Source organism: Equus asinus, chromosome 7 (genome assembly GCF_041296235.1).
Source record: "Equus asinus isolate D_3611 breed Donkey chromosome 7, EquAss-T2T_v2, whole genome shotgun sequence".
Lineage (NCBI taxonomy): Eukaryota > Metazoa > Chordata > Mammalia > Perissodactyla > Equidae > Equus > Equus asinus.
The window spans coordinates 36,990,049-37,002,743 of NC_091796.1; the positions used below are offsets into that span (position 1 = coordinate 36,990,049).

The following is a 12,695-nucleotide window of genomic DNA, read 5'->3' on the forward strand; positions in this document are numbered from 1 at the left end:
AGTCTTAGAGTCAAAGTCTACTTTAAATAAACACACAAAATAAATAGCCTTCTGAGATTTAGGATTGAGAACCAACGTCAAATAGTCAGATGTAGGGCAAACAACGCTGACTCGAAAAAGAGTGACCATGAACCTAAGTTGTTCAATATACTTTGACCATTGTATCCCAATCATATGTAATTAGAGAACATACAAAGTTTAATGGCATTAATATTACATTACTAGCTAAAACACTTTTCAGATTTCATTTTGAATGTATAATCTACCAGTAAAAATCATATTTCTTCAAGTCAATAACCAGGTATTAATGTCTAGATTGCACTGAAAAATAGATTTTCTGATTTGAAAAGTATTTGTAGAATATGCAAATGTGTATAAAACTGTGTAGCCAGTACTAATTATCAATCAATTTGATTTGAAACAATTGACATTAAGACAATAGTAAATACATGTTTATAATGCTGATTTTGTTTTCAGTGATTATGAGACTTGTAGTATGTCACCAAATTATTATTATTCAATTTAGCCTGATTCGAGGATCTGGAGTAGGTATGTACAACTTTCAGTATAATGTATATAGATTGATCCCTTCTCTCACGTTGGTAGTGAATGTTTTATAATAATTTGTGTAGCTGTCTGAATAAACAGAAAAAGGCCATGAGAAATACGATAATATGTAAAACATACTGAGAAGTAAAATATTTAAAAACTAGTAAGAATAACCCATTCTGCAGATTGGTGAGCTGACATGACAGCATCTTCAACACAAAATTCATATATTCAAATACCAGACAGAGAAACCAAGAATTTAGACAACTGAAAATAAAGATGTAAACTACCACAACACAAAGTCGAATGTTTACTATCTAGATAAAGATGTTCCAAAAACTTCATTATTTCCAAATACTCAAATACTACTATGACATACAGTTTGCTTAACGTCTTTGTCTGTGGCAGGCAGCTTTTCAGATGGCTCCAGTGATCCCTCTCCTGGTATTCATGCCCTTGTGTGTGAACATCTCCCTCTGCATATAGGTACAACCTATGACTCGCTTCTAACACAGCAAAGGTGATGAAATGTCACTCCCTCAATTAGGTTACACAAAACAGCAACTTCTGCCTTGCTAGTAGACCCTGCTGCCTTCTTGGCTTGCATATTTTGATGAAACAAGCAGCCACGTTGGAGAGGTTTACATGTCAAGGAACTGAATGTGGCCTCCAGTTCACAGACAGCCAGGAGGTCCCCAGTCCAAAGACCCACAAGGGTCTGCCAACTACCATGTAAGCATGAAAATGGATTCTCCTCTGAGTCAATCATATGAGAACTCAGCATCTGCCAATACCTTCATTGCAGCCTGAGAGAGCCCCTGAAGCACAGGAACCAACTAAGACTTGACTGGATTCCTGAACCAGACAAACTATGAGATAATAAATGTGTGTTTTAAGTCACTAGATTTTGTGGTAATTTGTTACAAAGCAATTGATAACTAACATGCCATCGTTAAAGTAGGGATATCGCACAGTCTGGTTGCATGAATTAAATGACATGTAGCACATATGAAAAACTAAATTGCTTAAGATGCAGATACTAGATGGTTAGTTCTGCTCACTCTGGTCAAGTAACTTGTAGCATTCTATCCAGCAGCTGGGAGAATGTAGTTTACTTAGAATATAAAACATTTTTGGTAGCAAATAACTTTAGAGTAACTTATACCCTGTACTTTATTTTCATCGTATTATTTTAATTAATAGACTTTTTTAGAGCAGTTTTAGGTTTAAAAGTTGAGCAGATAGGACAGTTCCCTTTTTCCCCCTCATGGTTTCCCTGATTTTTAACATCTTCCATTAGTGTAGTACATTTGTTACGACTGATTAACCAGTACCGAAGCACTATTATTACCTAAAGTCCATAAAATCTATCGTTTACATCAGGATGTGTCTTTGTGTTGTAGCCCAATTCTTACAGTTCACAGTGACACAGAAATTAAATAGGGACAATCACCTTAGGATTCAAAATTCATGCACAGGATCCCATATGCAGTCAATAGAAGTTTGCTTAGACCCCAGACCCTCATTAGCATTGCAATTAATATCATTGGACTACACTTCAAATAAATCTGTGTCAAAATAAATCCTACAAACACTTTTAATATTAACTTTCCTTGAACAGAGAGTCTTTGCAACATATCTGATATAATACTAGATTTAATAAGGTTCACCCATCTGTTAAGGGTGGCATTTCTCATTCTTTTTTTCCTCGGCTATTAAAAGTGTATATTTTATTGACTAGCGTTGTTTATTGACTTAAGGGTACAGCTATTACAGTGGATTTGGGAAGCAGTCCTACAAGCACACTAAATTTACCAGCAAGATACCTGGATATTTTGAAATGGTCGTAATAGGGCTCCAAAAAGCAAAGCTTCAGGCACTATTCTGGGATCTTTTGATCTTGTGGTTACTTCAATCTTAGAACATTCACAACAATTTTTTTCTTATTAAGGATTTTTTGTCCCATAAAAGGTAATACTTCTGGTTACTATTTAATTACATAAGAGTAAGTGATATATTGTGATCAGTGTTCAAGTTCAGGTGGTCACTGTAATAGGGATAAAAAACACTGCACCTAAAGAAAAAAAAACTAGTCCCAAGAAAAATCAATATCTGAGTTTAGGTTTCAAAGAAGATGTCCTAAATGTCAGAATAATTTGAGGTTAATTTTTATGCATGGTATGAAGGGTTTAAATTTCTCTTTTCTGCAAGTGTCCAATTGTCCCATCAATGCTTGTTGAAAAGATTATTCTCTCCCCCATTGAATTGCCTTAGCACTTTAGTTGAAAATCATTGACCCTAATTGTTAAGCGTTTACTTCTGAATTAACAATTCTGTTCCATTGACTTATCTGCCCGTAAGTCCATTATTATGGCAGTACTACACTGTTGTGAATATTGTATATATTGCTTTTCTACTTCTGCATAACAAATTACCACAAACATAGCAGTTTAAAATAACACAGATTCATCAGCTCACAGTTCTGTAGATTAGAAGTCCAGGCAGGTTTAGCTAGGTTCTCTGTTTAGTTTCTCACAAGACTGAAATCAGGGGCCGGCCCGGTGGGACAGCAGTTTAAGTTTGCACGTTCCGCTTCTCGGCGGCCCAGGGTTTGCTGGTCCGCGTCCCAGGTGCAGACACAGCACTGCTTGGCAAAAGCCATGCTGTGGTAGGGGTCCCATGTATAAGGTAGAGGAAGATGGGCACGGATGTTAGCTCAGGACCAGTCTTCCTCAGCAAAAAGAGGAGGATTGGCAGCAGATGTTAGCTCAGGGCTAATCTTCCTCAAAAAAAAAAAAAAAAAAAAGACTGAAATCAAGGTGTCAGCTGGCCTGGCTCTAATTTGGAATATGTGAGGAAGCATATACTTCCAAGCTTGTTCAGGTTGTTGACAAAACACAGCTCCTCGTGGTTCTAAGACTTAAGTCCCCAGTTTCCTGCTGTTGGTCAGAGACCATTCTCAGCTCCTAGCCCTCTCCATCTTCAATGCCAGCAACGGTGTATTGAATCCTTCTTATGCAGAATACAAGAACGACATGTAAAAATCAATTTTATTTCTGTTTACTACCAATGAACAATTCAAAAATGAGTACATTTAATAAAATCAGTGCAAGATTTGTACACTGAAAAAAGCAAAACATTGCCAAGAGAAATTAAAGATCTAAATAAATGAAAACACATTCCATGTTCATGGATTGCAAGACCCAATGTTGTAAAAATGGCAGTTCTTCCCAAATTGATCTATATATTTGTTGCAATCTCTATCATATTTCCAGCAGATTTTGATAACTTCTTTATTGCAGAAATTGATAAGGTGATCCTAAAATTTGTATGGAAATGCAAAGGAATAGGAATGGCCAGAGCAATTTTGAGAAAGAAGTGCAAAGTGGAAGATTATTCTTTCTAATTTCAAAATTTACTATAAAGCTGCAGTATAGTAGATAGAATTTTACCTTGACTCTCATGACCTTTGACCCCTTGTGAAATGGTTTTACTCCCTTGACTATGTTGTGTTACATAGTAAAAAGGAGATTATCTAGGTGGGCTTAACCAATAAAATTGGGGCTTCTTATAACAAGCTCAAAGATAGCTTAGTATTAAATAGAATTAAACATTACATATTAAATACATATTAAAATGCAGAAATAAAATTAGAATTAAAATGGTAAGGAGTTCTATTATCATACAACTATATGTGGTAGTTGCAACAAAAAATTTAACCAAAAGAATACATGAAAATAATCACAGAATAAAAATTAGTCACATGACATTGTGGCCCTAAGCACTACAAAACTCTTTTAACACAACTATAGAGACAATAATAATAGAAACGACCAAGAAACATTAAACATGTAGTCAGCAATGATTTATCTTTAGTGTATTTCAGATTCTGTCCAGTCCATGACCCAGACATAAATTAAGAAACATGGTATAAGTTATCACGGGAAAAATGGAAAAGTTTCCATAAAAGGCCTTTTGCCAGATCAGAACATCAGAGATTCATTAATATTCATTGCCCATGGCTAAAAAGTGATGATGATTTTATCCATTTTATTGAAAAGGGAGAAATCTCAAGAAGATTCCAAATCTACCTTTCTTATCTACTTGCCAAAAAAATGAAGAGTTAAAGAAAATAGTAAGGTAGGCTTTCATACCAACATTTTTTAACTACAGTAGGAGAACCTATTCAAAATGCTGCCTAAGATTTCTCTTAATATAAAGAGTACTGAGGAAATACTGTAACACTTCTAAAATGGTATAGCCTGTCAAATAAGACTAAAATAGAAGTTATAAGTATATAAGTTTGAGGTGACATTGTTTAAGTTCAGATTCACAAAAAAGAAATAACACTCGACTGTGACAAGAAAAGCCATACTGTAAAATGTACATTGGCCAAAACTATGGTTACTAGATCCTCTCACATCCACGACCAAGGTTATACTGTGGGTAGGCACTATTTCTTAAGATAAGGAAATGGAGTAACAGGCACACATCAATGAAATGTCTCAATCTAAATGGAACAAGGACTTTTCTAGAATCCACAATGATGAATGAGTAATGCTGAATAAAATACAAAATGAATTCATTCATCTTTGAAACAAAGCAATAAAAAGAATGGAGAAAAACAAGAAAAAAACTCACCTTGTAAATGCAACAATTTCTTTTCAAGGAAATGGCAGAGGTTAAAAAAGAAAATCATGAGCTAGGGCATTCTTCTGGAGAACTGCAGATTTAATAAAACTATAAGCAAACCTTAAAATATGCCATGTAAGCCAGATGGCAACCAATGCAAAGAAGAAACAGAAAAAGGCTCTCAAAGTCAAATGGACACCTCATGAAAATGAACTGCTGCAATCTCCATCACAAAATCTGGAGATGAGTTTTCAATAAAACTTATTCTGAGAACAAATAAAAATTTATGTTTACCTGACATTGTGGCTACTACAGGAAAAACAAATAAAGAGAGTTTTCTATCATCTCTAGTTTATTTGTGCTCTGATTTTCAAAAACCTGTATGTCATATTAAGAGCCAAAGAAGGTTAGTCATAGAAACTAGAACATCTAAAGTGAATTTTCAACATTCTTTAATTATCTCAAGTTTTTCTTGTCTTTCTCCAAGAAACTATGGAGCCTGACCAGTTGGGTTCATATCCTGATTTACCAGCTTGCTAGCTGTATGACCTGGGCAAGTCACTCATTCTCTCTGTTTGGGATTCCTCGTCTGTAAAACGGGGATAATAACTTCAGTGAGTTATTGTGAGGCATAAATGATTTAATATGTGTTAAGAGCTTAGAACAGTACCTGGCACACAGTATGTATCACAAATAAATTTGTTAAGTACAAATAAAAATTCAATATTTATTAAGCCAAACCCTATTAGGGTTAGGCTCTGAGTGTACAAAGACCAATGCAACAGGATGACTGTTGTGAAAAAAGCTTGCTGAGGGAGATAGATGAATAAATAATGATTACAAAAGAACAAGGAAGGTGCTATAATAGAGATGGGCACAGTCTATTTGTGAGCACATAAAGAGGACATTTACCTCACTGCATCCTCATTTAGGGTCTCAGAGTTTTCACAATGATGCCCTTCCTGACAGGAAGTAGACTTGTTGGCTAAATTTACCCAATTTCCACGAGGAAAGAAGAGAACATGTTTACCTTTGCTCAGCTAAGAGAAGCCTATCACAAAGAACAAACCAGATAACACAGGAAACAAGGTGATAATCTCCACTTGGTATTCAAAACGAAACATTTTCTTTCTCTAGGTTCAAATGGCAGCGCCTACAAGTGGCCTTTAACTCTCAACTTGGTTTTCATTGTATATATATATTATATAAGATATATTTGACCACCAGGCACTTCCTGACAACATGGCTTAAAAATTTTCTCATTATTAAGTTAAAATAAAAATTCAGAAATATCTCTTTTTAAGGGTAAACTCTCTCGATACACTCGGCCAACATTTTCATTCTAGTATTTGTGATCTTTACAGTTTTGCCCCTCAAGGTTAAGGTTAAGAGAGGCAGTGTTAAAACTATGATTGGTCTCTAGTGAAAACTTCCAAGAATCCCTAGCTTAAACATAAAACATTAATACCTGAGAAAATTTTATTTTCCCCCAATTTCAGAGGTAAATAGAAAAAGGGTTAGATCTCCTTATCTAATGTCTTAGAGCCCCCTTAGTGACTATTTCTTGACTCTCAGTTTATATCTTTAAGGTCATAAGACTCTACACTGGCAATTCAAAGACCCTTCTGCTTCCCCTCCCATACCCTTGCCAAATAGCTTGCCCTCCATTTTTGTGCCCTCTCACACACCTGTCATGCAGAATGAGGAAGTGGAAATGCAAAAATAAAGGTCAGAAATATGATCTTCATGTTAAAACTTTCTCTAGCCCACTCAAGAGAGCAATAGGCAAGGATCACCTTAAAACTTCCCTGTACTGTTTTCAAAGTGGCAGGGAAAATCCAGATAAATAATCATTAGATGCCACCTTCCTTGCCTCATTTTATAGTCTAGGTTTCGAGAAAACAGAACAAAAGAAAGTATTTCAAATTAGAATACAAACAAACCATTCATACTTTGGCCATTTGTTATAAATGTTGTGATAAAAAACAAAAGGATATGTTAAAATTCTAAGCTATATCACCTTCTAGCAAAATGACTATTTTTTCTTTTTTCCTTTTCCTATTACCAAACTTTAGGCTCAAAACTGAAGTTTTCTTGGCCAAAACTTCTAAACCCATCTGAGACAGTTGTCTCTAGGTGGAACAGCAATAGTGTTTTTCAGAAGGTTTGCAAAAAAACATTCAGGACCTGATGCTATTCAAAGGGGGAGGATAACACTTTGGTACATTATTCTTGCTCTAATACTTAATATGAATGACTTTGACCCTACTATTCGGTTTTTTCCTACAATTTTTTAATACATAAGGTTTGTCTTCATCCATTTAAAGATTTAAACTCATGTGAATATGAAAAAGATATTAAGCATCACTTGCTAGAGGGCAAGAAGTCAGTATTTAGAGCTTGTTTCACATCACGACTGGCGGGGTTCTGAACATTCATGTAATTATCTAATATATACCACTTGATATGTATATAAGGGTTTATATACAAACACTCTAATATATATTTATGTAATTAATACACATATAAAAATCATGTAAAATATTCCCATTTTCTCAAATTAAAGCTTTTACTAATCACCGAGTTACTTTTATTATACCAAAAATGTAAACATTAATTAGGAAAGGCTTATTAGTGTTTTCTGCAAGGACAATGAGTAACAAACAGCCCACCTGACCTTCATTAAGCAACAGAGCAGTGAGTTTTCTTTACCATTCCTGCTGTGCTTTCATACAACCAGGAGCTTCCCTACTGACCCACAGCCTGCTTCAAGTAGTTATTCCTGACCTCTGGGTCCCAGGAACAGGAAAGGAAAATAGAAGAGTGAAGTAAGAGACACAAATTCAATCACATGCTGTATTTGCATATTTTAAGCTAATATTATATACTGTGAGACAATTTAAGTAAAAGGCAAATGACTCTTCTGACACCTTGCTGATCCATTAAAGAAAAGGTAAGAAGATGCTTACCTGTTGTTCCTGCATTCTAGCAGCACCCAGTTCTGAGAGAGACATGGTGAGCTTCTCTTGCTGGTCTGATAGATATTTCTGATAGAGGCTTAGAAGTTCTTGGCATTCTCTATACTGTAGCTGAAGAGGTAAGATTGTAAATTAAGGGAAAAAAACTAATAAATGGACTCAAACTGCATCCATAAGTGCTGTTTTTCAGATTCTAATAAACAAAATAGAGACAGAAATGCAATCATATTTGGTGAAAGGGCAGGTAAGTGTAGTCTTCAGCACAACACAGTACATAAATCCCCCCCAAAATCATGAAACAATAATTCACAAGGAAAGTAGCAATGGTCATCCCATTTGAAGAGAAATTTCTCCCTCAAATCTCTGAATTTGAATAAATAAAAACAAATAGCAACACAAGCAAAAGAATGGAAGTTGGACCCCCACCTCACATCATATACAAACAGTAACTGAAAATGAAGCTAAAACTATAAAGCTCACAAAAGTAACTCTTTGTGACTTTGGATTAGGCAATGATCATCCAAAAGCACAGCAACTAAAGAACAAATAAATAACCTGGACTTTAAAATTAAAAACTTTGCTTCAAAGGACATATAAAGAAATTGAAAAGACAACCTCCAGAGTGAGAGAAAATATTTGCAAATCATATATATGCTAAGGGATTGGTACCCAGAATATATAAAGACCTTACATGACTCAACAATAAAAAACTATTGACCTAATTAAGGATGGGCAAACGACTTGAATAGACATTTTGCCCCCAAAAATATACATATGGCCAAGCAGCACAAGAAAAAATGCCCAACACCATGAGCCATCAAGGAAATGCAAATCAAAAGAATAATGCAGTACCACTTTGTTTCTACTAGGATGGCTATCATCAAAATGACTGACTATAAACAAGCACTGACAAGGATGTGGAGAAATTAGAACCCTCCTACATAGCTGATGGGAATATAAAATGCTGCTTTGGAAAACAAATTAACAGTGACATAGAGTTACCATATGACCCAGCAATTCCACTCCTAGGCATACACCCAAGAGAACTGAAAATATATGTCCATGCAAATACTTGTACATGCATAGTTAGAGCTGCATTATTCATAATAGTGAAAAAGTGAACACAACCTAAGTGTCCACAAGTGATAAATGGATAAACAAAATGTGGTATATCTATACAATGGAATATTACTCAGCCATAAAAAGAAACAAAGTATTGCTACATGCTACAATATGGATGCACCTTGAATACACTGTGCTAAAGAAGCCAGGCATAAAAGGTCACATTATATTATTTCATTTATATGAAGTTTTTGTTTTCTTTTTTTTATTATTTTTAATTTTTTTGCTGAGGAAGATTCACTCTGAATAATATCTGTGCCAATCTTCCTCTATTTTCTAGTATGTGGGCCACCAGCACAGCACAGCCACTAACAAATAGTGTAGGTCCGTGCCTAGCAACTGAACCTGGTTCTGCTGAAGCAGAGTGTGCTGAACTTAACAACTAAGCTACCGGGGCTGGCCCTGTTTTGTTTTTTTAAATACTTCTTCCAATGAGCCAGGGGAAAGAATACTTAGTTCTAAGTATACCAGATCACAAATAAGAGTGATATTCATCCATGTCCACCTTCTGTCCTCTTCTCTAGTTTTCTGAAATACCTATTATATAAGAAAAGCTAAAGGGAAAAAAAGAAATGTCCAGAATAGGTAAATCCAGACAAAGTACGTTAGTGGATGCCAGGGGCTGGGGGAGGGAAACAGAAAGAAGCTGCTAACGGATACACTGAGCTTTGTGGGGGAGGTAATGAACATGCTCTGGAATTAGATGGTTGTGTTTGCAAAGCTTTGGGAATATACTCAAAACCACTGAATCATAAACTTTAAAGGCGTGAATTTTATTGAATGTGAATTACTGTTCTGGTAAAAATAATTACTGCCCAATATACATAGAAAGTTCTAACTATATTAAACATAAGGGATTATAATTAGATTTTTGTCTTGTTTGTTTGTTTTTGCATAATGTCAGTCAGTTAAGTCAATGTTTCATTAATAGAACCATCATCAGGAAATTTTCTGCCCATATTCCTCCCTACATATTTTACAATCTAGTATGAATAACACAGCAACCTATCCTACAGCACTCTCTCCCACAGCTCCTCAAAAGTGCAAAGTGCTCAAGGTGAAGACACTAAACTGAACAGAGCACGTATCTGGGAGAAAAAAGGTTCTATGCAAGAGGGAATTCTGTTCCTTACTTCTCATTGTGGTAATTCCCTCCCCAAACCCATTTTTCTCTCAGATCATTTCTGAATCTCCCCCTCACATTTAATTATGTATGCTGTTGATATAAAAATTACTGCCCAATGAGATACTCTGTATAAATACTTTTATAACAGGTCATCATGATTAAGAGTGGGAATAATATGTTTTAAATGTCAAAAATGGTGACTGGTTTCAGGATTCCTTAACATTTTCATGACCTAATCATTGCTTCTGGGCAGATTCCTGTTCTAATAACTTTTGCCAATCATGACTGCATAAATAACCAATTGCTTCATTATTCTCATTATTAACCTTTAACAAAAAAAAAAAACCGGGGCCAGAGATGGCTTGTAGAAGAGGAGCTGGTTCACAGTGAAAAGATAGGTTAGTTACTAAGCTTAAAGAACACATTAATTAGAAGAGCTTGTAAAATATTCAACATCGTAAAAACAACAACAATAGAATGAACAGTGATCTAAATAAACTAATATGTTTTCAAAGTCACTCTATATCAGACTAGGCTGGTTTTACATTTCCATGCTTTTTGTCAGCAAGCTCCAAAAGACAATGATTTGTGGTGGTCCCAGGAGTCTCTGCCAGCTATGATGTATATAAAAAGAATTTTTTATTCTAGTTGTTACCATAGGCAGTAATGTTTATAGTAGGTGAACATATTAGCCTGGATGCAGTATATGAATTTTACTCTTGAAAAAGCCAGCACAATTATACAGCCTAAGAGTTAAATGTCAGCATTTGAAGACAAATTATAGGCAAATTCATTTAAACACATGTTATGTGGCAGAATATAAAAACAGGCAGTCCTATTTTTATTAATTTTTATAGCTGTCTTGATTCACCAGAGTTTGAAATGCTCCCTTTTTCATGGAAAATCCAAAATATATGTCCATGCAAAACAGATGCCTTCTTCTCTAGCACAGTGAAACTTAAACCCTTCAACTGAAGAAAGAGATTTATGCTAGTAAACTGTGAGCATTTTGAGGGAGGAAGTATAGTAAGGAAGAAGACGTATTTAACTCAGCGCTGGCCAAATGACAGAAAAGAATGCAACAGATGTAGAAAATCCTAAGGGAAGGTGTATACCAAATCATGATGTGAATCTAACACAGTGGTGTTAGCACACTAGTGTCAACACACTGTTAATGAGAGAAATGGCAGTCATCATGACCTCAACAAAGAAACATAAATAACATAAATAAATATAAATTAATATTAAGCAAGATCACATCAAAACCTAGACATCAAATTAATTAGCTGAAATGGCTGCTGGAAATGGTCATTTTGCAAAGCTTAAGGCCTTACTTCAAAATGCGTTATAAAGAAAAATAAAACTAAAGATCAAAGCAGAATGAATAGGGAGATAAAAGAATAAAAATCCTGTGTGAAAGAAAAGTCAGAGGCAGAGGGAGAAGGACCAGAAGACAGGATATCCTACTAGCAGGCTGCCAAAGTAGCAAGTAATTGTCTTAAGCTGGAAGAATTCCTATGATGTAGCAGAGATCCACCCCACCCCCCCATCCTTGCCTTGGATATCTGGAATACTTGGATCTGGTACTTAGTAATCTTGATGTAATAAAGAGCCAAATGAAGGGAGGTCTGCATGAGAGAAGAAAATGAAGAATCATTAAATTTTTTTAAAAATTCCTTTTTGGAACCAAGAGTCCTTGGAAAAACAGCTGATTCCCATTTTAGGGTAGGGAAAATACAAAGTGAGCTTGAAATATCTTGTTATACTATAATGCAAGAAAGTGTTCAAAGACAAATGGATGGGGGCTTGTCATAAGGAATAGGAGCAACCCTGAAGGGGACTCTCATTAACCAAATTTGGGACAATTTGAGCATCAAAAAGAATGACTCTAATTAATAGTAAACTGAATAAACAAAAATCTACCAGTTCATAATGATACTTCAAAAAGAAAGAGAAGAGTTCAAGGGGAAAAAAGGGAAGCCCTTCTTTACAGAAGAATGCTAATTACTTAGAAGAAATGGTCAAATTTTAAAAATCTCCATTTTACAATCCCCAGTGTAATAACTAATTCAGATAAGGATCATTAATAGATACTGAAACCAGCAAGTGAAAGGCTAATAAATAAGATATTCATAAGGTGTCAAGATTACTTACTTGCAGCAAAGAAGAAAATGTACCTTTAAATGGTGAAATCTGGTAGTCATCACCCAAACAAAGTGATTAATTTAGGATTATTAATAGTGGAAAACCCAGAAGCTATGTATCCCCTAATGTATGACGTAGGCAAC

At 35.1% G+C, this 12,695-nt stretch overlaps 1 protein-coding gene across 11 annotated transcripts in view; it reads right to left on the reverse strand.

Annotated features, from left to right (window-relative positions):
• KIAA1328 (KIAA1328 ortholog) overlaps nt 1–12,695 on the reverse strand; it is a 337,652-nt gene that overhangs the window by 198,522 nt on the left and 126,435 nt on the right. For all 11 annotated transcript variants that reach the window (XR_011504452.1, XM_044774592.2, XM_044774590.2 and 8 more), the window contains one exon: nt 8,151–8,278. Coding sequence is in view for 10 of the 11 variants with exons in the window: in XM_044774592.2 (XP_044630527.1) it covers nt 8,151–8,278 (128 nt within the window). In the remaining variant the exon portion in view is untranslated. The remainder of the gene's footprint in view (nt 1–8,150; nt 8,279–12,695) is intronic.